The sequence below is a fragment of the Ranitomeya variabilis genome, chromosome 3, assembly GCF_051348905.1.
Source record: "Ranitomeya variabilis isolate aRanVar5 chromosome 3, aRanVar5.hap1, whole genome shotgun sequence".
Classification (NCBI taxonomy): domain Eukaryota; kingdom Metazoa; phylum Chordata; class Amphibia; order Anura; family Dendrobatidae; genus Ranitomeya; species Ranitomeya variabilis.
This window is the reverse complement of record NC_135234.1, coordinates 1165932-1193579: the sequence shown is the minus strand read 5'-3', so window position 1 is coordinate 1193579 and position 27648 is coordinate 1165932. Positions and strand designations below refer to the sequence as shown.

Genomic DNA, 27648 nt, shown 5'->3' with positions numbered 1-27648 from the left:
ACCAGTACCCCTCGAGCTTATAGCTTGGGATAGTACCTCTGATGCTGGACATTAACAAAATTTATCTAGGGGGGAATGTGAAGGAACAAATTAAGAAAGATTCTCCATTTTGTGCTTTTGACTCCATTTTCTTGTTGCTTAAAGATAAATTCTGTTATTCAATTAGGTAAAAGGTTATAGCTGTCATGAAGTAACTTTATCTTGTTGTTCACAAGTCTGTTCTGCTACAAAGCCAGAGTGTTCTCTTGAACCAGATAATGGACTCGGGGGTGTATCACTATACAGGACTCTGAGGCACCTGTTGGTATGCTTTTTCTATGCCAAGAAGACACGACAATATCTGTAGTTTCCGTTTTTTCTGTCTCCTCATGGGTTAAGTTTTTCCTGCATTCTTATAGGTTAAGAACCGTGAGCGTGTGCTTATGCTGATTGGTTGAAGTATAATTTCTATGATTATGAAAGGTGATACACAATAAACGGGGGGCAGAGATCTGCTCGATCACCCCAGAGACACACGTCTCCTTCTGGTCATTTTCAGTTGCCGGCAACGACCTGTAGATTAATTTGGAAATCACTGAGTCAACCGTGAAGGATCAATTTAGATCCTCCCTCAACACCCCCATCCTCTGGAATTCTGTGCCCCGACACGTCAGATTATCAACCACATTTGGATCCTTCAGACGGATCCTGAAAACCACCGCTTCAAGAAAGCTTACAGCCTGCAATGACCCTGCTGCCCCCTCACCAACACCGGAGCTGCTGCAACCCTCAACCTATTGTCTCCATTCCCACCATCCTGTAGAATGTAAGCCCGCAAGGGCAGGGTCCTCTCCCCTCTGTATCAGTCTGTGATTGTTAGTTTGCGTACTGTAAGGGTACCGTCACACAGTGCAATTTTGATCGCTACGACGGCACGATCCGTGACGTCGCAGCGATCGTATGATTATCGCTCCAGCGTCGTAGACTGCGGTCACACGTTGCAATCACGGCGCTGGAGCGATGCCGAAGTCCCCGGGTAACCAGGGTAAACATCGGGTTACTAAGCGCAGGGCCGCGCTTAGTAACCCGATGTTTACCGTGGTTACCAGCGTAAAAGTAAAAAAAAAAAAACCGTACATACTCACCATCTGATGTCCGTCCGGTCCCTTGCCGTCCACTTCCTGCTCTGACAGATCCGGCCGTACAGTGAGAGCAGAGTGCAGCGGTGACGTCACCGCTGTGATCTGCTCTCACTTTCCGGCCGGCAGACAGTCAGAGCGGGAAGCGAACGGCAAGGGACCGGACGGACATCAGATGGTGAGCATGTACGGTTTTTTTTTTTTTACTTTTACGCTGGTAACCATGGTAAACATCGGGTTACTAAGCGCGGCCCTGCGCTTAGTAACCCGATGTTTACCCTGGTTACCAGCGAACGCATCGCTGGATCGCTGTCACACACAACGATCCAGCGATGTCAGCGGGTGATCCAGCGACGAAAGAAAGTTCCAAACGATCTGCTACGACGTACGATTCTCAGCAGGATCCCTGATCGCTGCTGCGTGTCAGACACTGCGATATCGTAACGATATCGCTAGAACGTCACGAATCGTACCGTCGTAGCGACCAAAGTGCCAATGTGTGACAGTACCCTAAGTGATATCTGTAATTTGTATGTAACCCCTTCTCATGTACAGGACCATGGAATCAATGGAGCTAAATACATAATAATGTATATACTTAAGTCTGGTGTTATTGGGGTGAGGCGGAGGATTAGGGTATATTGGATGTAACTCCCTTTGTATATACTTTGGTCTGGTATTATTTGGGTTAGGGTATATTGGATGTAGCTACCTTTATATATACTTTGTTCTGTGTTATTGGGGGGAGGCAAAGGGTTACGGTATATTGGATATAGTTCCCTATGTATATACTTTGGTCTGGTGTTATAGGGGGGAGGCAGAGGGTTAGGGTATATTGGATGTAGCTCCCTTTGTATATACTTTGGTCTGGTGTCATTGGCGGGGAGGCAGAGGGTTAGGGTATATTGGATGTAGTTCTCTATGTATATACTCTGGTCTGGTGTTATTGGGGGGAGGTGGAGGGTTAGGGTATATTGGATGTAACTCCCTTTGTATATACTTTGGTCTGGTGTTATTGGGGGGAGGTGGTGGGTTAGGGTATATTGAATGTAGCTCCCTTTGTATATACTTTGGTCTGGTGTTATTGGGGGAGGCTGAGGGTTAGGGTATATTGGATGTAACTCCCTTTGTATATACACTGCTCAAAAAAATAAAGGGAACACTAAAATCCCACATCCTAGATATCACTGAATGAAATATTCCAGTTGTAAATCTTTATTCATTACATAGTGGAATATGGTGAGAACAATAAAACCTAAAAATGATCAACGTAAATCACAACTAATATGCCAAGGAGGTCTGGAGTTGGAATGATGCTCAAAATCAAAGTGGAAAATGAAGTTACAGGCCGATCCAACTTCAGTGGAAATGACTCAAGACAAGGAAATGATGCTCAGTAGTGTGTGTGGCCTCCACGTGCCTGTATGATCTCCCTACAATGCCTGGGCATGCTCCTGATGAGGCGGCGGATGATCTCCTGAGGGATCTCCTCCAATACATGGACTAAAGCATCCGTTAACTCCTGGACCGTCTGTGATGCAACGTGACGATGGTGGCTGGTGCGAGACATGATCTCCCAGATGTGTTAAATCGGACTCAGTTCTGCAGAACGGGCAGGCCAGTCCATAGCTTCAATGCCTTCATCTTGCAGGAACTGCTGACACACTCCAGCCACGAGGTCTGACATTGTCCTGCATTAGGAGGAACCCAGGGCCAACCGCACGAGCATATGGTCTCACAAGAGGTCTGAGGATCTCATCTCAGTACCTAATGGCAGTCAGGCTACCTCTGGCGAGCACATGGAGGGCTGTGCTGCCCTCCAAAGAAATGCCACCCCACACCATTACTGACCCACTGCCAAACCGGTCATGCTGAAGGATGTTGCAGGCAGATCGCTCTCCACGGCGTCTTCAGACTGTCACATGTACTCAGTGTGAACCTGATTTAATCTGTGAAGCGCACAGGGTGCCAGTGGCGAATTTGCCAATCCTGGTGTTCTATGGCAAATGCCAAGTGTCCTGCACGGTGTTGGGCTGTGAGCACAACCCCCATCTGTGGACGTCGGGCACTCAGACCATCCTCATGGAGTCGGTTTCTAACCGTTTGTGCAGACACATGCACATTTGTGGCCTGCTAGAGGTCATTTTGCAGGGCTCTGGCAGTGCTCCTCCTGTCTCCCCTTGCACAAAGGCTGAGATAGCGGTCCTGCTGCTGGGTTGTTGCCCTCCTACAGCCCCCTCCACTTCTCCTGGTGTACTGGCCTATCTCCTGGTAGCGCCTCTAGCCTCTGGACACCACGCTGACAGACACAGCAAACCTTCTTGCCACAGCTCGCATTGATGTGCCATCCTGGATGAGCTGCACTACCTGAGCCACTTGTGTGGGTTTTAGAGTCTGTCTCATGCTACCACGAGTGTGAAAGCACAACTAACATTCAAAAGTGACCAAAACATCAGCCAGAAAGCATTGGTACTGAGATGTGGTCTGCGGTCCCACCTGCAGAACCACTCCTTTATTGAGGGTGTCTTGATAATTGCCAATAATTTCCATCTGTTGTCTATTCCATTTGCACAACAGCATGTGAAATTGATTGTCAAGCAGTGTTGCTTCCTAAGTGGACAGTTTGATTTCACAGAAGTTTGATTTACTTGGAATTAGATTCTGTTGTTTAAGTGTTCGCTTTATTTTTTCGAGCAGTATACTTTAGTCTGGTGTTATTGGGGTTAGGGTATATTGGATGTAGCTCTCTTTATATATACTTTTGTCTGGTGTTATTGGGGGGGGAGGCGGGGGGCCGTTTGTTCTCATTTATCAATATAATCAATAACTCAGTTACAGCTGGATATATGGAGAGTTGTCGATACAATTAAATGCATAACAGTAATGTAAAGGCTTAATCTCTAATTATGAACAAGTTATTATTCGTTCTTATATTGGTAACAATGTTATGTTTGTTTTCTTATCAATAAAAATGATCTGATTAAAAAAAAAAGAGTGGGACATTTTGTTTTGGGATCATGGCATAGGAAGGTCATAATAAAAAGCTGTCGCCTTGTAATGGTGCTCAGGAATGGCGTGCAGAAAAACACAGATAAGATGGTCAAGCTAAAGCATTATATATACAGAGTTTATTTTTTTAAACAATCAGGTCTCAATGACGTGGTGAAGGACGACCAGATGAAGGTTGTGGCAGACGAAGCTTCGCCAGCTCCACGTCCACATCTACAAAGGTGAAGGGTGTGTAGGAAAAATGCTGCAAATTCTGGTAATTTGTGTTATCAAATGGCTCCTTGGGGGCAGCACGAGGCTCCAGGGGTAAATCTGCAAGAGAAGACAGTGATTGTAAAAAGGAAAGGCAGCAGAACACAAGGATGAAGAAATCAAGGAGGTGTCAAAAACATAAGGTAAACTGCTCCCCACCATCTCTCCAGTGACTGCAGATATAAAATGGCATCCAACATGGTTCACTCATCGCTAGATCTTAATGGCACATGTAGCACTGAAAGCTATGGCGTTAAACTAGAAAATTATTGTCCCCTTCTCAAAATCAACATTAATGGTCACGTAAATTATGGAGTCAAAACCCTGAAGAGATAGGGAGACAAGAAATGTCAACGACCTTCAAGATCAAGGGTAAGCATCCGACTCTGCCGCTAATTAACAGGTCCCTGTAATGAGGTCTGTAGCGTATCATCGCTCAGGCAATGTCCCACCGGTGTGCAGTCATCATTGCACGTGATATGCCACACAGCACTACTTTACCCTCACATTTCACACCGTGTCATGCACATAACCAGCATTACAAGATTGGAGTAGAACAGGGATATTACATAATGGTCCCTGTAATGGGGTCTTGTAGCGCATCATCGCTCGGCCAATGTCCCACCCTTGTGTATAGTCCTCATTGCCCGTGATATTCCGCTCAGCACTACTTTACCCTCACATTTCACACCGTGTCATGCACATAACCAGCTTTACAAGACTGGAGGAGAGCAGGGATATTACATAATGGTCCCTGTAATGGGGTCTTGTAGCGCATCATCGCTCGGCCAATGTCCCACCCTTGTGTATAGTCCTCATTGCACGTGATATTCCGCTCAGCACTACTTTACCCTCACATTTCACACCGTGTCATGCACATAACCAGCATTACAAGACTGGAGGAGAGCAGGGATATTACATAATGGTCCCTGTAATGGGGTCTTGTAGCGCATCATCGCTCGGCCAATGTCCCACCCTTGTGTATAGTCCTCATTGCCCGTGATATTCCGCTCAGCACTACTTTACCCTCACATTTCACACCGTGTCATGCACATAACCAGCTTTACAAGATTGGAGTAGAACAGGGATATTACATAATGGTCCCTGTAATGGGGTCTTGTAGCGCATCATCCCTCGGCCAATGTCCCACCCTTGTGTATAGTCCTCATTGCACGTGATATTCCGCTCAGCACTACTTTACCCTCACATTTCACACCGTGTCATGCACATAACCAGCTTTACAAGATTGGAGTAGAACAGGGATATTACATAATGGTCCCTGTAATGGGGTCTTGTAGCGCATCATCCCTCGGCCAATGTCCCACCCTTGTGTATAGTCCTCATTGCCCGTGATATTCCGCTCAGCACTACTTTACCCTCACATTTCACACCGTGTCATGCACATAACCAGCATTACAAGATTGGAGTAGAACAGGGATATTACATAATGGTCCCTGTAATGGGGTCTTGTAGCGCATCATCGCTCGGCCAATGTCCCACCCTTGTGTATAGTCCTCATTGCCCGTGATATTCCGCTCAGCACTACTTTACCCTCACATTTCACACCGTGTCATGCACATAACCAGCATTACAAGATTGGAGTAGAACAGGGATATTACATAATGGTCCCTGTAATGGGGTCTTGTAGCGCATCATCGCTCGGCCAATGTCCCACCCTTGTGTATAGTCCTCATTGCCCGTGATATTCCGCTCAGCACTACTTTACCCTCACATTTCACACCGTGTCATGCACATAACCAGCTTTACAAGACTGGAGGAGAGCAGGGATATTACATAATGGTCCCTGTAATGGGGTCTTGTAGCGCATCATCCCTCGGCCAATGTCCCACCCTTGTGTATAGTCCTCATTGCACGTGATATTCCGCTCAGCACTACTTTACCCTCACATTTCACACCGTGTCATGCACATAACCAGCTTTACAAGACTGGAGGAGAGCAGGGATATTACATAATGGTCCCTGTAATGGGGTCTTGTAGCGCATCATCGCTCGGCCAATGTCCCACCCTTGTGTATAGTCCTCATTGCACGTGATATTCCGCTCAGCACTACTTTACCCTCACATTTCACACCGTGTCATGCACATAACCAGCATTACAAGACTGGAGGAGAGCAGGGATATTACATAATGGTCCCTGTAATGGGGTCTTGTAGCGCATCATTGCTCGGCCAATGTCCCACCCTTGTGTATAGTCCTCATTGCACGTGATATTCCGCTCAGCACTACTTTACCCTCACATTTCACACCGTGTCATGCACATAACCAGCATTACAAGACTGGAGGAGAGCAGGGATATTACATAATGGTCCCTGTAATGGGGTCTTGTAGCGCATCATCGCTCGGCCAATGTCCCACCCTTGTGTATAGTCCTCATTGCCCGTGATATTCCGCTCAGCACTACTTTACCCTCACATTTCACACCGTGTCATGCACATAACCAGCTTTACAAGATTGGAGTAGAACAGGGATATTACATAATGGTCCCTGTAATGGGGTCTTGTAGCGCATCATCCCTCGGCCAATGTCCCACCCTTGTGTATAGTCCTCATTGCACGTGATATTCCGCTCAGCACTACTTTACCCTCACATTTCACACCGTGTCATGCACATAACCAGCTTTACAAGATTGGAGTAGAACAGGGATATTACATAATGGTCCCTGTAATGGGGTCTTGTAGCGCATCATCCCTCGGCCAATGTCCCACCCTTGTGTATAGTCCTCATTGCACGTGATATTCCGCTCAGCACTACTTTACCCTCACATTTCACACCGTGTCATGCACATAACCAGCATTACAAGACTGGAGGAGAACAGGAATATTACATAATGGTCCCTGTAATGGGGTCTTGTAGCGCATCATCGCTCGGCCAATGTCCCACCCTTGTGTATAGTCCTCATTGCCCGTGATATTCCGCTCAGCACTACTTTACCCTCACATTTCACACCGTGTCATGCACATAACCAGCTTTACAAGACTGGAGGAGAGCAGGGATATTACATAATGGTCCCTGTAATGGGGTCTTGTAGCGCATCATCGCTCGGCCAATGTCCCACCCTTGTGTATAGTCCTCATTGCCCGTGATATTCCGCTCAGCACTACTTTACCCTCACATTTCACACCGTGTCATGCACATAACCAGCATTACAAGACTGGAGGAGAGCAGGGATACTACATACAGCTTCATTCAAACGTTTAGACACCTCTGGTTTTTCTTTGACATTATTTGGAATGTGGAAATTATAGTTTTGCAACCTTCAGTCAGAAACTATAAAGGAACATATATGGAAATAAGAAAGGTGTGAAAAAACGAAAAATAAGTGCCAAGCCTCAGATATCTACAAAGTAGTCCCCTTTTACTCTGCTGATGGCTTTACGCCCCTCTTATCTTCTCTCATCTGGTTGTCTCTTTGGAATGGCTTCCAGCAGTTGTGAATCACCTCACTGGGATGGAGTTTGGGTGATTGTGACAGCCATAGCATTAGACTCAGCCACTCTCCTTTTTGATCACACAGCTCTCTATGTAGCCTGGACATGGGTTTTGGGTCTTTGTACTAAGCGAAGACCAGACGGATGGCGGTTGCTGTCGAACACTGTGGTTGCCGTGCTGGGTAGGTGTACCTTGGAACAAATCATTAAGTGTGTTACCAGCAAAGCACTACCCGCATTATTACACCTCTCCTCCATGCTTCACACTGGCACCACACATGTGGAAACCATACCCTCAACTTTTCTGCATCTGACAAACGTGGCGCCTGGTATCAAAAATCTCAAGACTCATAACAACTCAGTACAGGTTTTCACTGATCTTATGTCCAGTCTTTGTGTTATACTTGTTTGCAGTCCTCAGTACTGGATTGGATGCAGAAATTCTACCAGAAATTGATTCTTGTAGTCTCCTCTGGAAGGCTGACACTGAGAGGTGTCTAGTACGAGTCAGAAGGATAGTCTCTCCTGGGCATGGAGGTCATAGGAAGTTGCATTAAATGATACCGTGATACCTGTGATCTGATGTCTTCTTCTAGAGAAATCCACATTTTAATGTGTAAATGAGCTGTTAAGATCTGTTTTCTAGACACACTGTAGATCTTCCAGAAAGAGAATTGGCCTCCAAAGCTTATGAAAGTGAGCGTTAGCAGTAGGGGACATAAAATGACGGGCAGTTCACTCTCTAGATCTACATGTCTCACACTGGTGATGCCCCCTGTCATCTACAATAAGCTGTGAAGGCAGATACCCAGGCAAATTTGTGCTACAGATCATAGCAGCTCATTGAAAAGCAAACAAAAGTGTTTTTTTTTTCTGTAATAAGATATCAAGGTAGTCATCTTATTCAGCTTTCTATGACCCACATGCCCATACAGACTGCTTAGAAGGAACGACCCCGCTGACAGATTCCCTTTTTTTGTCTGTGCATCATTTATGAAGGCTGTTATCTAAGGTGCTGCTATTTTGCTGTTTCTGAGACTGGTAACTGATGAATTCGTCCTCTGCATCAAAGGTCTTCCTTTCCTGGGTCCTCACAAGAGCCAGTTTCATCATGGCAATTGTTTTCATGACTGCATTTGAGGTTCTAGCAATTTTCCAGACGGACTGACCTTCATGTCTTGCAGTAATGATGGAATTATTTTTCTCTTCGTTGTTTCTTGCCATATTCTGGGTTAGAATAGGTGTGGAATAAGCCCAGCACTTTATGGAGCTCTGCATCATAACTGCCTTTGCAAACACACTCGACAGCAGCAAAAATTTACTGAAGGCTGAGGAATCCATGAATTCAATTTTGATTAGGCAACCTTAGGGTTAGGGTTCATGGGAAGCCACTCCAGGTGACGACCTGATAGAGCTGCTTGTAAGAATGATGAGGGGCGTGAAACAGAGAAAAGATAGTTGAGGAATCATTGCTTTTTTTCCTCACTTGTTTCCACGTGTTCCTTTGTGGTTTTGTTAACTTCAGTCTGAATCTACAATATGTAATTTTCCATAAGAACAAGAAAAACCACTGAACAGGTGTGTCCAAACCTTAGACATGTAGTGTCCGTTACTCTAGGACCCAAGAAGAGAAAAGAGCCATCTGAATAAAATGATTTGTGGCCAGAAGTTGAGGCCCGAGGAACCATCAGTACTTCATAGGAAAGTCCTGTAACAGAACATCTCCAGATTGCCCAACTTCAGAAATCTCTTAAGGTACCGTCACACTCAGCGACGCTGCAGCGATAGACAACGAGCCGATCGCTGCAGCGTCGCTGTTTAGGTCGCTGTAGAGACGTCAAACCCAGCAGCTCCAGAACGATGAGAAAAAAGGGAGAAACTAAGGAGCATATCGGTAATGACAATTTTATTAGTACAAATACAAAACAATTATGTTCATACAATAATATATAGATAATTCATAATCAGGATGGTTAAAAAGAAGTGAGTGGGGATCACCAGGTGTGTACCACCAATGGAGTCAGCATGCGGACATACAAGAACCCTATGGCTATAGTAGCACACAGATATATAGGCCAAGAACTGGCATATTTCTGACGAATAAGTAACAGTAGTTCTTACCAATGCTGAGCCCGACAGTGGCACACACCCGGAAAGATCCTTGGCACGGTCCCCGACGCGCGTTTCGCCCACGATTTCACGTAGCTTTATCAAGGGGAGATGCCCCTGAGCGTGTCCGCCATCATTAAATGTGATAAACCGACCCCCATGTGACCAGTCACGTGTGGCATAATAGCCAATGAAATCTGGAAACAGCGGCGCATGCGCACGCCGCCCGCCAAGCCACTCCCCCGCAGCAGGCGTCATGCATCCCGGGTGTGCCTGGGAAAAGACCCAGAGCGCACGCGCGAGGCACTGGAGACGCCGCCACGGAGGGGAGCAAGACGGGAGGCGGCGCACGCGCACTCCAGCACGAGACTGCTAACAGGGAAAAGCCCTGTGCATGTGATATTTTACAGGTAAATATAATACATGAGGAGCGGTAGATAATATAAATAGGAAGTAAGCCACATAGCAGATCAATAAATATACCGCACACAATGAATGTCATACCATTGAAAACGTCATAAACAAGACAAAAAACAATCTAATCCATTTTGCTTGTGACACGATATTGATGATGATATAATACATTCAAGCTGCGGCCAGCGATGATGAGGATCAAAGATGATAAAGGACACACGCAGACATCAGTGGGTTAAAAACTGCAAGAAAGAATCATACACAAAAAAGACACATAAATAAGGGAATAAAAACAAATATAAAACCATAGAAGGATCCAACATGGATACCCACCCATGAGGAAAGATGATACAGAGGGCACAACATGGTGACAAGCACAAGAGCATAATAGAACAGTTTGCACAATGTTGCTTGATATATACTTAAGCAAGACACGTCATAGATATCACATCAATGTGGCTACAATTACCACAGGTGAGGGCCTTCATAGAAAAGAGGAAAAACTTAAAGACTCGTTAAGTCCTTTGGGTGTCATTGTGTCCACCCGGACAATCCAGCTGGCTTCCCGCTGGGCAAGAACCTTCTTATAATTGCCACCCCTCAGTCCCAAGTTGAAGTGGCGAGGAATGGTCTTCAGGTCAGAGTCATCCACTACAGTACTAGCCGCCTGTATGTCCCTAACGTGTTCGCGGACACGTATCCGAAGTTCCCTCGAGGTCAATCCAATATAGATCAATGAACATCCACATGTGGCGTAATACACCACGTTGGATGTACCACACGAAATACGCTGCCGGATGGAAAACTCCTTACCACCATCGGAAGATTTGAATGTGGTGGCCCGGATAATGTTTTCACACGCCAAACAATGGCCACACCGGAAACAGCCTAGGCTCGGACCCCTGGTACTAAAGGGATTGGTATACGGGGCAGTGTAATGGCTACGGACAAGAAGATTGCTTAGGTTTGGGGATCTCCTTGCAGTCATTAGAGGACAATCGCCCAATACTTGTGCAAGGGAAGGTTCAGTCTTTAACACCGGCCAATGTTTTTTTAGTATTTCTCTCATATGGGACCATTCATGGTTGTAAGTTGTTATGAACCTAACTTTGTCATAATTTGAATCTCCCATATGTTTTCTATTGTTGGCATAAAGGAGGTCTCTGCGGGGTGTCCGCCTGGCTCTATCAAGACCCCTCCTAATGCTTCTTCGACTATATCCTCGATCCCTAAACCGACCCTCCAAGTCGGCCGCCTGTGCCAAAAATCAAGGCCAGAAATCCAAAAAATTCAAGAGGGATGTACAAGATAAACAAACTTTGAATGTGTACAGATGGCGAGGCACAGGAGATCGGTCACGTTCCCGTTTTAGAAACATCTCAAGCTCCAGGTCCCGCTCCAGATCCACTCGCTCGAATGCACCCTCTGAGGATGGGTATATCCCGCGAATGGATGTAAGGGGTGAACAGCCTGGGATACAGTCACATACAAAAAAGATGACGACTAGACAAGCATCAAAGGCTGGGACTGTGGCAAACAAGCAACTGGGAACAAATAACAGTGGAGGTCTTCAGGTACTCAATTTATCTACTCGGTCCCTTTCGGTCGCTCAGATCGAGGTCCTGAGCAAGGGTTTGAGTTTTTCACCTACTAATTCGTTTGATTTTTTTGCAGCCCTGAAGGACCTCCACTTGTTTTCCCGGAAACTTATCTTTAAAAAACTGCACTTTAGGAATCACTCTGACCAGGGGCTCTCGTCTGAGATGGAGAGGGAGGCCCTACAGGCCTTAGAAGATCTCCTGGAGGAACAGTCAAGTGAACCTAAAGGTAGGCTTCCATCAAGCTGCATGCCCAGATCGACTAGGTTCCCCCCTCTGTCACTGTGTCCAGCTGTAGATATTTTTACTCGTCTGGTTACGGAAGATCTTAAACTACTGTCTTCCAGACGAAGATTTGATAACCTCACATTTAAACAGAGGAAGGCTATAAAAGAACTACAGTCTTTTAAAGACATCATTATCAAACCAGCTGATAAGGGGGGGAACATAGTCATCTGGCCATGCAACAAATATGAGAAAGAGGCATTCCGTCAATTACGAGACGCCTCTACATATGTTAAATTGACACATAGTCCCTTGACCTCCTTCTCCTCTCAGCTGCAGACCATCCTGGGTAGGGCTTTTGAGGATGGTATTATCGACAGGAAGATGTTGGATGGTTTAACAGTAAAGTTCCCAAGGATACCTACGTTCTATCTGCTTCCGAAGGTCCACAAAGATCCCGTCAACCCACCGGGCCGTCCGATCGTGTCTGGTATTGATGGCCTTTGTGATCCAATTTGTAGATTCATAGATTTCTTCTTAAAACCTCTTGTAGAAACACTGCCATCATACGTTAGGGACACGACGGACGTCCTTACACGGGTTGACGGTATTTTTGTGGAGCCTGGTACCCTCCTAGTCACCGCCGATGTACAAACGCTCTATACGTGCATTGACCATGAGCATGGGCTGGCAGCGGTCCGCCTATTCTTGGGGGCCTTCCCTTGCACAAGTATTGGGCGATTGTCCTCTAATGACTGCAAGGAGATCCCCAAACCTAAGCAATCTTCTTGTCCGTAGCCATTACACTGCCCCGTATACCAATCCCTTTAGTACCAGGGGTCCGAGCCTAGGCTGTTTCCGGTGTGGCCATTGTTTGGCGTGTGAAAACATTATCCGGGCCACCACATTCAAATCTTCCGATGGTGGTAAGGAGTTTTCCATCCGGCAGCGTATTTCGTGTGGTACATCCAACGTGGTGTATTACGCCACATGTGGATGTTCATTGATCTATATTGGATTGACCTCGAGGGAACTTCGGATACGTGTCCGCGAACACGTTAGGGACATACAGGCGGCTAGTACTGTAGTGGATGACTCTGACCTGAAGACCATTCCTCGCCACTTCAAACACTTTCATGGTTGTGATGCGAGGACCCTTCAGGTCAGAGGCATCGAGAGTATACATTTGGGACTGAGGGGTGGCAATTATAAGAAGGTTCTTGCCCAGCGGGAAGCCAGCTGGATTGTCCGGGTGGACACAATGACACCCAAAGGACTTAACGAGTCTTTAAGTTTTTCCTCTTTTCTATGAAGGCCCTCACCTGTGGTAATTGTAGCCACATTGATGTGATATCTATGACGTGTCTTGCTTAAGTATATATCAAGCAACATTGTGCAAACTGTTCTATTATGCTCTTGTGCTTGTCACCATGTTGTGCCCTCTGTATCATCTTTCCTCATGGGTGGGTATCCATGTTGGATCCTTCTATGGTTTTATATTTGTTTTTATTCCCTTATTTATGTGTCTTTTTTGTGTATGATTCTTTCTTGCAGTTTTTAACCCACTGATGTCTGCGTGTGTCCTTTATCATCTTTGATCCTCATCATCGCTGGCCGCAGCTTGAATGTATTATATCATCATCAATATCGTGTCACAAGCAAAATGGATTAGATTGTTTTTTGTCTTGTTTATGACGTTTTCAATGGTATGACATTCATTGTGTGCGGTATATTTATTGATCTGCTATGTGGCTTACTTCCTATTTATATTATCTACCGCTCCTCATGTATTATATTTACCTGTAAAATATCACATGCACAGGGCTTTTCCCTGTTAGCAGTCTCGTGCTGGAGTGCGCGTGCGCCGCCTCCCGTCTTGCTCCCCTCCGTGGCGGCGTCTCCAGTGCCTCGCGCGTGCGCTCTGGGTCTTTTCCCAGGCACACCCGGGATGCATGACGCCTGCTACGGGGGAGTGGCTTGGCGGGCGGCGTGCGCATGCGCCGCTGTTTCCAGATTTCATTGGCTATTATGCCACACGTGACTGGTCACATGGGGGTCGGTTTATCACATTTAATGATGGCGGACACGCTCAGGGGCATCTCCCCTTGATAAAGCTACGTGAAATCGTGGGCGAAACGCGCGTCGGAGACCGTGCCAAGGATCTTTCCGGGTGTGTGCCACTGTCGGGCTCAGCATTGGTAAGAACTACTGTTACTTATTCGTCAGAAATATGCCAGTTCTTGGCCTATATATCTGTGTGCTACTATAGCCATAGGGTTCTTGTATGTCCGCATGCTGACTCCATTGGTGGTACACACCTGGTGATCCCCACTCACTTCTTTTTAACCATCCTGATTATGAATTATCTATATATTATTGTATGAACATAATTGTTTTGTATTTGTACTAATAAAATTGTCATTACCGATATGCTCCTTAGTTTCTCCCTTTTTTCTCATGGCTCATATGGAGTTGGGTTCTTTGGGTGAGGGGTAGTTTTGCACTATCTTTGCACTTTCCTACCTCTCCCAGTATCTAGTATGTTGCCTCATCTTGGTATTATTAGCTCCAGAACGATGCAGGAGCGATCCAGTGACGTAACGGCGACTCACTTCTCGTTCTCACAGGTCGTTAGCTCCATGTAAAACATTGCTGGCATCGTTGCTTTTGCTGTCAAACACGACGATACACACCGACCTGACGACCAAATAAAGTTCTGGCCTTCTAGCTCCGACCAGCGATATCACAGCGGGATCCAGATCGCTGCTGCATGTCAAACTCAACGAGATCGCTATCCAGGACGCTGCAACGTCACGGATCGTTGTTGTTCTCGTTGTAAAGTTGCTGAGTGTGAAGGTACCTTTACTGGACTGCAGTGGAGGCAGAGAAATAAATGGTGGCCCTCAGCAACTCATGTGGTAGACCCTCCTGTGTCCAACAGATGCTTCTATCAGATGTGACCTTGAAGCTGAACTCACATGATACAGTCTGTTACAGTATCTGCACATCTTCACCAGAAACCAGGATTGTTTTAATGCTTGATATGTCCCTTAACTTAGATGTATTGTGAGCAGTGAGCACTGGAAACTTCTGCTCTGCACGGGGCCAAAGTGTCGAGAACAACAAAGCTTAAGCAACAGAGCTTCCTCTCATGAGATCCAATGCTTTACTCGGTGAGGTCTGTATAAATCCGACACTTTTCAGCATAAATCCTTGATTGAACGGTCATCTGAGGAATTTGGAGACAAGTTAGCACCTTGATCTCTTTGCCATGTTCCTCAATCCATTTCTGATCGACCGTTACCCTGCTGACGGAGGCGCAGCAATTAGGGGATCCAGTGCCATGAAGGGGGAATCGAACAATGCTCAGGGTAGGCGTTACATCCACATGATGCCAGGAGAAGACTCATATAGCAGAATATCTTCCCTGAAGATCACTTGCCTACTATTATATGTTTTGATGGTGGAGAGAAGTCAATTTACTACTCTGAACCATCGGAAACTATGCAGCAAGAAGTGACACAATGCATGTCCTGACACCTTTCAGTCATAGCCACGGTGCTCCACATCTTCTGGTACCTTTTTGTCATAGCCACGGTGCTCCACATGTCCCGAAGCCTTTCTGTCATAGCCACGGTGCTCCGCATGTCCTGTTACCTTTCTGTCATAGCTACGGTGCTCTGCATATCCTGGTACCTTTCAGTCATAGCCACGGTGATCCCCATGTCCTGATTCCTTTCTGTCATAGCTACGGTTCTCCGCATGTCCTGACGCATTTCAGTCATAGCCACGACGCTCAGCATGTCCTGGTACCTTTCTGTCATAGCTACGACGCTCTGCATGTCCTGTTACCTATCTGTCATAGCTACGACATTCTGCATGTCCTGGTACCTTTCTGTCATAGCTACGACGCTCTGCATGTCCTGTTACCTCTCATAGATACGACATTCTGCATGTCCTGTTACCTATCTGTCATAGCTACGACGCTCCGCATGTCCTGTTACCTATCTGTCATAGCTACGACGCTCTGCATGTCCTGTTACCTATCTGTCATAGCTACGACGCTCTGCATGTCCTGTTACCTATCTGTCATAGCTACGACATTCTGCATGTCCTGTTACCTATCTGTCATAGCTACGACATTCTGCATGTCCTGGTACCTTTCTGTCATAGCTACGACGCTCTGCATGTCCTGTTACCTCTCATAGATACGACATTCTGCATGTCCTGTTACCTATCTGTCATAGCTACGACGCTCCGCATGTCCTGTTACCTATCTGTCATAGCTACGACATTCTGCATGTCCTGTTACCTATCTGTCATAGCTACGACGCTCTGCATGTCCTGTTACCTATCTGTCATAGCTACGACGCTCTGCATGTCCTGTTACCTATCTGTCATAGCTACGACATTCTGCATGTCCTGTTACCTATCTGTCATAGCTACGACATTCTGCATGTCCTGGTACCTTTCTGTCATAGCTACGAAGCTCCGCATATCTATTATAGCTCCGGCACTAAACCTGTTCTATCATAGCCAGCAGTACATTTAAGTTCAGTGACTTCTATGGGACTGGGGCTGCTAGCTGTCACTTGTGCTCTAATAACCTTTTCACTTGTAGCCACTTATGAAAGGTATTATCCCACAAGACCTGCCATCTACTGAAAACACCTCAGAAGATCCTCCGCCTACTGGGAACATCCCACAAGACCTGTCATATATAGAGGATAAACACACGGGACCTGCTGTTTCCGAGATGACTTAGTCATCACAATTTTGCCTTGAGACTGCGACCATCATGGACACTACATTATATACACTGTTGACTGGTGAAGCCCCTGGCTCTGTAATGTCAGATCACAGTGTCATTCAAGACAGACAGAGAAGCCACCACACTTCGCTTTACTACCATATACCGTCCTCAATGATCCTGTCATACCTCTGCAGGAGAAACATTAGCCCCTTATAAAAATGTCAAAAGAAAATACAAGGAAGGATGTTAAGGGGAATATAAGCCATTGTTACACAGAGACGTAAGGAGCAAGCAATGAAGATCAGACAGGAGCCCCCCTCCAAGTATCTGTCCAGCAGGTTTGGAGCAGGAGCTGGGAACAAGATGCAGAGTCGATGGCATAGACATGGAGGACTGAGCAGTAAGCTTTTGGATAGGAGATAGATGGCAGAAAACGAAGGGAAGAAGCAAAGTGTCCTCACATGGTTTCTGTAGCTCTGCGGTCTTCTCCGATACTGGAAGCTCCACTGATGATGTAGATGATAGGATGTGGGTCACACTGGAATCAGAAGCTGGTGTCTCTACTGTTTCTGAGGGCAGTTCCTCAAATGTTGACGGTATCACAAAATCCTCGGAATCAGCTCCTTCAGAAAGCCCCGACCGATCTACTGTCTTCACTTTGTCTGAGGCAAGTAATGTCATCTTTGAGTGTAGGGGTGGAGCATGCAGACCCTTCTCTTCTATGGTCACCACTTGGGCAAAGTCTTGCATATCTTCAGCATTCTCCTTGCTCAACCCCGTTCTGACCTTTTGCCCTTGTGCCACTAGACACTCTTTCTCCAGACTTGTGTGACCAGGACTAGGGGAATACTTCTGGGCAGATGGTGACCAATCCCTGAGTTCTCCACTGCTGTGTCCTTTATTCACGTGAGTGACCTTCCTATTCTCTTCTTCACTTTCGGAGTCAGAGCTGGAATCAGAGCTAGAATCAGAGCCAGAATCATCTTCTATGTGAGATGACCCATCCATGCACTGATCAGTGGGGCTCAAAATCTTCTGTTCAGGCTGCATCTCTCTGTCTGACAGTCTACCCGACCTTCCCACTTCCAGCAGCGGAGCTGCCACTGGTCTGAGGGTGCCATTTCTATTCTCACCTGCATCTGATTGCTGGAAGTAAGAAGCTTTCACTGGAAATATGACTAGTGTCTTATTGTCTCCTGTGTGAGGTGAGCCCTTACCTAAGAAAAAGAGATATTCAGGGTCACAAAACAGTCACCGCAAGATACTTCAAGCTGCGAGCTCATTACTGCAAGCAAACATCTGAGAAAGACATGGTATTACTGGCCCACGGTGGGGGAAAATTATGAAAGGGGGTTAAGTCCAGAGCCTGGCCATATATACAGTCAGATCCACATCATGCCACCACACATAGGAGGAATGATACATCAGAATATGACCCAGCTGATGCAGCCACAGAGATCGTTGCACAAGGTGATGATCCATTAAAACAACCCGCTGACCTCCCTGGGGCTTCACACTGTGTGTCGTAGATCAACTAGTAAAATGAATGGACATATCTCCAGAGAGCACGTATAACCCTCACATTGAACATATGGGATTAATTATAACTAGGGAAGTTAGAAAAGAGCCAAAACTTCAACCTCCACTGAAGTAGGAAGTCTTGCCATGAACAGGTAATTACAGTAGGGAATCTGTTGAGAGCCAGGCACCAAGAATAGGATTCCTATACGCAGAGGCAAAGTATGCTTCCTGTGTTCCAAGGTATCTTTGGAGCCAGTCATGAATATTGTGAATAAACGATTATGAGCCCAGCCAGGATGGATCATGGTAGCATATAGTCCATAGGTGATGAACGGAACCTACAGCGCCGTAATACCCGGCACAGAAGACAAATACAAAAATACAAATTGCAGCACCAACAAATATTAAATATAAAAAATGTATTAACACATCATTAAAACAGCATGTCAAAAGACGAAAAAGATGAAGGGAAGAAAAACGTTTTTTCTGCCCTCCATCTTTTTGGTTTTCTTGATATGCTGATTTTATTATGTTATACACTTTTTATATTTTATTTTTCTGTTGGTGCTGCAATTTTTCCTTTGCATTTTGATGGAATATAGGTGTTTGCATCGATCCAATATTTATGGGAGATACATTTTTGGCGTTGTGATGAACTGACAAACATAAACCACTCACATCACGGTAAGGCCAGATTAACATCTCCAACTTAATGTCGGGTCAGATGGATGATGCTATCCATGCCATGTTTCATCTCTATAGAAAGGTAAAATCGTGATCGGAAGCATGACAACAATTTCTCCTGCCTGGAACCTCCAGGGGTGGAGATATCTTGAAATATGTGGATTTCTTATTCTTCTAAAGACCTAGCACATCTAACGACCAGCTCCCATACAAGCTCACCCGATGCAGGTATGTGGGTGTAACCTTGAGTTAATAGAATCAAAGTTTGGGTTTTTGTCATTTGTCAGTTCTGGAAAAAAGTGCTCCGTGGTTCTGCCCATTGCTCTAAGGAGTTCTTCCCTCCACTAAGCTCTGAGCCATTTCTATAACACAGATTTAGTATTTTCTTTAATTATCCCTTTTATCCCATGCAATTGTATATACCATATTGTTTTGCTCTCATTTTGGAACCTCTTTTGCATATTTTTCTAAACACTGCCTACTTTTCAGAATTAAATATTTAAAATTTAATAGCTTGCTTCATTCCTCTTGCTCTATAAACTGCACCCCTGATACGTCAGGTGTCCAATCGGCCTGTATAAACGATTGGTGGTGGCAGTTGTTCGTGGGTTATTTGGGTTAATGTTGATGATTATGGCTTACAGCCAATGAAAACCCAAAAGTAATTATCTCAGTAAATTAGAATACTTTATAACACCAGTTTGAAAAAGGATTGTAAAATCCGAAATGTTGGCCTCCTGAAATGTATGTTCAGTAAATGCACTCAATACTTGGTCGGGGCTCCTTTTGAATCAATTACTGCATCAATGTGGCGTGGCATGGAGGCGATCAGCCTGTGGCGCTGCTGAGGGGTTATAGAAGCCCAGGTTGCTTTGATAGCAGCCTTCAGCTCCTCTGCATTGTTGGGTCTGGTGTCTCATCTTCCTCTTGACAATACTCCATAGATTCTCTATGGGGTTAAGGTCAGGCGAGTTTGCTGCCAATCAAGCCCAGTGATACTGTTGTTTTTACACCAGGTATTGGTACTTTTTGCAGTGTGGACAGGGGCCAAGTCCTGCTGGAGAATGACATTTCCATCTCCAAAAAGCTTGTCGGCAGAGGGAAGCATGCAGTGCTATCACGACCCACAAGGGTTGGAGCAGCGGATGGCACAACAAACACCAACAACGAGAATGGAAAAAGGGGGAGGAAGGTCCTAACAATAGGGAATGAGGGATGGGGCACATCCTAACACAGCTTGTGCCTATGCAGGTCCTTTCACCCCGCCACCATCACGTGCCTAGTCCCTGTCACCTCACTATACGCTGGCTAGTGCACTGGCCGGCAAGGACGCTAGGCTCACCACTGCAGTTGGTGTAAACACAGGGGGTAGTGACAAGCACGAGACAATGAAAGGGAATAAGAAAACTCAGCTTTCAAGCTTCACACAGCAGAGGATATGGAACCAGGACCTCAAGCAGCTGATACACTGCTGACACCAGAGAGCTTCCAACTCACCGCTGGTCTCCAGAGAAAAACTATCACCAACAGTCAGCTGATGCGTCAGGTGACTAAACGATGGTGGGAGTGGTCACCTTTTTTGCACCTGTGTTGTTGCCATCATTAATCGGGTCCGCTGCACCTTGATAGTGCATTTGTTTGGAGGCTTCAGCAGGTAATCATCTCTGTTTTTTTTTCTGTGACTTTTTCCAATTTTTGGAGGATTTTTAAGTCCTCTTTTTGTGTCTGTGAGCTTTTACTCAATGTTTAGCGTTAGGACTGGCAACATGTAAGGACCCTTGACGTGGGTTGCCAGCTTGCGTATTGAGGCCCCAATATAAACTAATACCTTACATACATTGATGTGGTTTTTTTTGCACTTTATCTAGCAGGGTGCAGTCGGACCAAGATGGCTCTGTAAACTGTAGGCCTCTGTTCACACAGCATGCATTCTGTAGCACTGGGTGGCCCGCCTGTATGTGCGTTAGTAATAGGCTGTAAACCAGATGCTCTGCATTGCCTGTGTGAACAATGCCACATACAGACTGTTATCTCTTATCTTTTTGTGCACTAATGCCAAACAGCCAACACTGGATTGAAAGTGGCTGTTTCATCTGTATTTTTTGCACCTGTGTTTTTGCCATCGTTAATCGGGTCCGCTGCACCCTGATGGTGCATTTGTTTGGAGGCTTCAGCCGGCTAATCATCTCTGCTTTTTTTTTGTAACTTTTTCCAATTTTTGGAGGATTTTTAAGTCCTCTTTTTGTGTCTGTGAGCTTTTACAGCAAGGAAACTAACATTAACCATTGCTGGCATGAAAGGAAAAAAAGCTACATTTAAATTATAGGGGAAACAGCTGCCACAAATCCAAAAATTAACCATGATAAGTGCTCTAAAATGTCCTGGTAGACGGCTGCGCTGACTTTGGCCTTGATAAAACCCAGTGGACCTACACCAGCAGATGACATGGCTCCCCAAACCATCACTGACTGCGGAGACTTCACACTAGACCTCCAGCAGCTTGGATTGTGGCCTCCACTCTTCCTCCAGACTCTGGGACCTCGAATTCCAAATGAAATGCAAAATTCACTTTCATCTGAAAACAACACCTTGGACCACTGACAACAGTCCGGTTCTTTTTCTCCTTGTCCCAGGTAAGACGCTTCTGGCGTTGTCATTAGTCACGAGTAGCTTGACACAAGGAATGGGACAGTTGTAGCCCATGTCCTGGAGGCGTCTGTGTGTGGAGGTTCTCGAACCAATGACTCCAGCAGCCGTCCACTCCTTGTGAATCTCCCCCACATTTTTGAATGGCCTTTTATAATAATATAATAATAATTTTTATTTATATAGCGCCAACATATTCCGCAGCGCTTTACAACTTATAGAGGGGACTTGTACAGACAATAGACATTACAGCATAACAGAAATCACAGTCCAAAACAGATACCAGGAGGAATGAGGGCCCTGCTGCTCGCAAGCTACAAACTATGAGGAAAAGGGAGACACAAGAGGTGGATGGTAACAATTGCTTTAGTTATTTGGACCAGCCATAGTGTAAGGCTCGGGTGTTCATGTAAAGCTGCATGAACCGGTTATCAGCCTAAGTATGTAGCAGTACAGACACAGAGGCTATTAACTGCATAAAGTGTATGAGAACACGATGCGAGGAACCTGATTATGTGTTTTGGTTTTTTTTTCTATTTTTAATAGGCCACACAGGGATAGTTAGGTTAATGCGTTGAGGCGGTTTTCTTAACAATCCTTTCAAGGCTGCGGTTATCCCGGTTGCTTGTGCACCTTGTTCTACCACACTTTTTCCGTCCACTCCACTTTCCATTAATATGATTGGATACAGCACTCTGAACAGCCGGCCTCTTTACCAATGATCTTTTGTAGCTTCCCCTCCTTGTGGAGTGTGTCAGTGGACATCTGTCAGGTCAGCAGTCTTCCCCATGATTGTGGAGCTACTGAAACAGACTAAGGCACCTTTGTAAATGCTGTTTTGTTAATTTTTCTAATTTACTCAGATAATGACTTTTGGGTTTTCATTGGCTGTAAGCCATAATCATCATTAACAGAAATAAACACGTGAAATAGATCACTCTGTGGTGTGTAGTGACTCTATAGAATATAGGAGATTCACTTTTTGTATTGAAGAACTTAAAGAAATTCACTTTTTGATGATATTCCAATTTTGTGAGAAACACACACACACACACATATATATATATATATATATATATATATATATATATATATATATATATATATTCCTTGAGTTGGAAACGGATGTACTGTATATATGCTATACGTTCAGTGAGAGCTCTCAAATATCCGCCCTAGTAATGAAAACACTGAGGCCTCATCAGCCAATTGTAGAATTGTCTTGACGATTGGAGGCGGCGGAGTGCTGGTTCGTGAGCATTGGGCAATGGCAGGGAGATATCTACGGGGTCTGCAAGCTGTTCCCCGACACCATGCGTGGCTATTCATGTAGGGCCCACGCACAACCATTCAGGCAACATGGAGAGAATGATGAGGATGTGGGTCCACACCATACTGTAAGTCAGGCCATAGGTCTCAGCCTGGAAAGGCGGTCTAGCCATGGCTGATGGGGTTCATTTTTGCAGGACTTGTTGATTTAAATGGTGACATTTTGGGTCTATACAATGTAAATACAACATTTTAATTTTTGTGGTGGACAGGGTGGAAAAAAGAACAAACAGCAATTCCACCTTTCGGTGACCTGTGCTTCCAGCGTTCACCAGCAGGTAAAGGTGACAATTTAATTATCCTGACCATTACGATTACAACATTTTTATTGTATTTTTTTTTTTAAAGATAGTTTAGTTTAGTTTTATGTTTCTGAGTTCAAGGGTGTGGGATATTTGTACTTTCATGCCGGTGAGGGCAGGATTTTGGGTGCATCGCCTATTGCTCTTGGTGCAGTTTTGTTATTAGGGTCTCCTCCTGAAAGAAACAGACTGCAGAAAATCCTGCCCTGAAGGAACGCCATGAGCAGCCACTGTAGGCAAGATGTACGGGTGCTGGGGTACGAGGACTTCTCACCTCCACTCTCACCCCGGACAGGGGTCACACCGATCCTCGGCAGCAGAAGCAGCACCTGCTGGACAGATGGACATACAGTCACTACCAAACCCCTGATATCACTCTCAGGAACATTAACAGTCCAAACGCTCCTGTGAAATGTTAGATTGTGGCCATGTAAAACAATCCTACAAGAAGAACCATCTCTGGACTTTTCCCTTTCATGTTGCCCATAATTTGTACAAATCTACTGAAAAACAAAATGAAATGTTATCGGGTGATAAAAGAAAAATAACTAAAATAATGTTGCTGCATAAATCTGCACACACTTACACTAATGCATTGCTGCAGTCCCCTATGCGTTTCGGGCAGCGATCAGTCTTTCTTGGGTCGGGATCTATCACACGGCACATCGAGAATTGGCGATCTTTGCCGGCTCCTCACATCTGTTATCTCCTGTATACAGCGCCCTCCTCAGGCCACCACAGATTGCCCCTTGGGTTCAGGTCTGGGCTCAGCTGCTCCAGAACTTCCATCTTCTTCTGGTAAAGCCGTTCTCTTGGCGACACTTTGGAGCGTTATGTGCTGAGAGGTGAAATTCCTCCTCTTCATAAGATTTTTTTTTTTAGCAGAGGCCGGAGTGGTCGCATGTAAAATTAACTAATAAAAGGAACTGGTCATAATTCCGACTGAAGAAAAGGTTGGGACTCCGTCCTCCAGGATGAACTCGTCCGCAGACATAGACAACATCTAAAAATACGTATCAAAAACATCTTCCGCATTTCGGAACCCTGATTAAAGAATTTCAACCCGAAAGGAGAAAGAAAACGTTCTGGTAATTCTAAGTGCTGCCTGTGCACATCCTGGAGAACGGAGTGCTGACCTTTTCTTCAGGACTGTCGAGTATGAATGTTAATGATGCAGGTGTGGTGAGCTGTTATGTTTGGCTTTGTTCTTAATTCCCTTCCCCTTGACTAAAGCCCCAGCTGCTGAAAAACAGCCCCAAAGCACACAGCTGCCTCCTCCATGCCTCCCTGCGGTGATGGGGATCTTCTGGTGATGCTTGGTGTTGGGTTTGTGCCCACAAAGTTACCCCTCGGTTTCATCAGACAGAACATGTTTCCTTCTTTTGGCCGACATAATGTCGATTTTGACAAAACATATCCAGGCCTGGATGTTTTACTTTGTAAGAAAAGGCTTCTGTCTTCTTGCCCCCCTCCTCCAGGATGGACATATGAAGAATACGGGAGATTAATACGGGACACAACCAGCACTGGCCACAAATTCCTGCAGCTCCTTTAATGTTGCTGCCGGCCTCATCACAGCATCTATTGTGATTGTCTTCTTGTCTTTCGTTCATTTTGGGGGAAGTCCAGACCTAGGTAAACTCACTGTACTAATAAATGTAAGCCATTCTTATTGGCGTCTTCAGTGTCCTTGGTAGATTTGATGCCTTGGAAATGTTTTCATACCTTCTCCTAACTGATAACTTTCCACAATGAGATCCTTTACTGTGTCACTGCAATATGAAAAAAGTATGTGCCCCACACATCCACTTTCGGGGGGTTTCTGTGTCCCCCACGCATATCCATAGACATTAATATGGAGTCGTCCCACTACAGGTATAACGGCTCCTGCTCTTCTGGGAAGGATTTCCACAAGATTTGAGCTGTCTGTGGGGATTTTTGCCCCTTTATCCAGAAGAGCATTTGTGGGGTCTGTCAGGAACATGAGGTATTTGACTGTCTATGATCACGCACACTGAGCTCTGCTACGTCCTTAAAGCTGAGCACAGACACGCTGGGGGCCATTCCGACCCCCCCTCTTCTCATTCGGCCTGATGCCTATGTGTGTAATTCAAAACCCTCACTAGAATCACTGAAGAAGTTTTATGGCTTTATGTTGCAAATACCAGTCTCCCAAAACTTCCCATTCCCTCCTCCCAACCAATACCAGCCAAAACTGGTATAGCCACTTCCAAACTGCATGCATCTCTTTGTTCTATTAAAGGGATATATAAGGGCATCGATCCGGGCTAGGGATATAAGAATTACATATTCCGGATGACCATCGATAGATCTATATCTAGCAGCTAAATGCAACAAGGGTAAAGTGCAGATTTCTCAGTAAGCGGTTCAGGTAATTACTCCGGGTTTACACTTAAATGAAACCCCATGATGTGGTGCACCTCACGAGGCGGGTGTATTTTGTATACGAGATTCCTACAGGGAGCTAGGCATAAAAATAGTTTTCCTAAGTCTAAGTAAAGGGGAGGTTTCAGCCCCTAAGTGATGTCACCACAGGGGGAGTGCCTGGGTCTTAGGCTAAGAAATATCTGTGTGAAGCAGGAGGCTTCAGTGTCTTTTGTCCGGGGTCTAGCTGCTCTACAGATGTGACATGCATCTCCTAAGCACATGGGCAACCAGGAATGATCTGAATGACCTGTAAGTGTTCTTTTCAATTTTAATCCTTTTTTTTTATTTGTAATTGTATTGTACATAAGAGGTCTCCTTTATAATATCTTTTTATACTTTGTAAACAGTGTTACAGAACCCCTCAGCACCCAGATTATGTTGTGCAGTATATGTATGTATAATAGGTTCCATGTGAGATATATGTCCCTAATGCATCAGCCCACAGGCTGCGCCCCTGGGCAGAGGGGACAAGATATCCCCCTTCTGAAGTCTCCCACCTTTGTAATTCCCACAGTAAATATCGGCAGGCTCCGGCCACCTGCGGCTATTGTAATGTATGTCTGACCTGCCGCTTTTCAATAGGCCCGCCCTCTGTATCTGTGTGATATATTCTGTATACTGTGAGTAAAGTGTTGTCATACTGGAAATACGTGGAGAAGCAGTGATCTTTTATATGCGCCCATGTACCAAGGAATTCCAGCCAGCGTCCTTCATTCAGACTCCAGCCAAAGCAGAGTGGACCTCCTGACCCACGACGTGGTACTGAAAGGGGTACTCCAGCGCAGTAGACCCCGTTACAAACACTGCCTACCTTTTTTGGAGTAAAATATACAATTTATTAGCTTGTCTCTCCTTGTTCTATAACGAACTGTCGTGTCCTCTGAAGTGAATTACGCTACTGATTTGAGTTGGCTCCGGACCCGTTAATCCTGGTGGCAGCATACTTTGTCCTGTGCAATCAGGCGTCTTTGCAGCAACCGGCAACGTTGATAATTATTGTTCCCGCCTGTGTGGGAGTAGTTATATCGCCCTCGCTGCAGTGTGCCCAATAGCCAGTACATAGCAGGCAGCCCTTCTGGCGACTAATTACCCTAGGTGCAGTACCCTGACTGACCTGAGGGTAAGGGGGCGCCAGAGAGCTGCAAGTTCCAAACCGGAACTGGGAAGTGGGATATAGATAAATCCCCTTCAGAAGGAACCAGGGCCAGCCAAACAACCCCGGCTTCGTGACAAATTGGCGAGAGTGGTGGGGATGATAAAGGTATCTTCCCCGTGAACCGTGACAGATTGGTGGGATCCGACATATCTGGTGGGATCCGTGACAGGGTCAGAGCCTGATGTTGGGGGGAGGTCGGGCTCACAATCTCGTGGTGATGGATGAAGTTAAGGTCCGGGCTCTGTGCGGCCGCTCTTGTTCTCCCCTCCATGTCTGTATGGACCCCGTGCACTGCGCACAGTCATGGGGAACAGATAAGGGCCTTCCCAAAACTGTTCCCACGAAGCTGAAGCTACAATTGGCCACAATGTTTTGTGCTGAAGATGAAGATTACCCATCAGCGGAGCTGAGGCCGCCCCTTGATAACAGCACATAGCATTATTCCCCTCCACCATCTGTACAGCGGGGACAATACAGTCAGGGGGTAACGTCCTCCTGGAATCACCAAACCCAGAAAAAGAAGTGTGATCCGTCACTGCACAGAACACGTCTCCTCCAGCGACCAGTGCTGGCTGATTCACACTTCTCCATGTGACACTCAGCATTGAGCTTGGTGATATATGGCTACATGCAGCT

The 27648-nt window shown here is 45.7% G+C and overlaps 1 protein-coding gene across 2 annotated transcripts in view; it reads right to left on the bottom strand.

The window, feature by feature from the left end:
• Nucleotides 1-4224: 4224 nt before the first annotated feature.
• The window catches only part of NDUFV3 (NADH:ubiquinone oxidoreductase subunit V3), a 32533-nt gene continuing 9109 nt past the window's right edge, over nucleotides 4225-27648 (bottom strand). Inside the window, exons 2-4 of one of the 2 annotated variants that reach the window (XM_077293522.1) lie at nucleotides 23683-23740; nucleotides 17388-18143; nucleotides 4225-4439 (exon numbers count right to left, since the gene is read on the bottom strand). In XM_077293522.1, the coding sequence (XP_077149637.1) occupies nucleotides 4270-4439; nucleotides 17388-18143; nucleotides 23683-23740 (984 nt within the window). In that variant the 3' untranslated portion in view covers nucleotides 4225-4269. The remainder of the gene's footprint in view (nucleotides 4440-17387; nucleotides 18144-23682; nucleotides 23741-27648) is intronic. The other variant, XM_077293523.1, reaches the window with a different exon arrangement.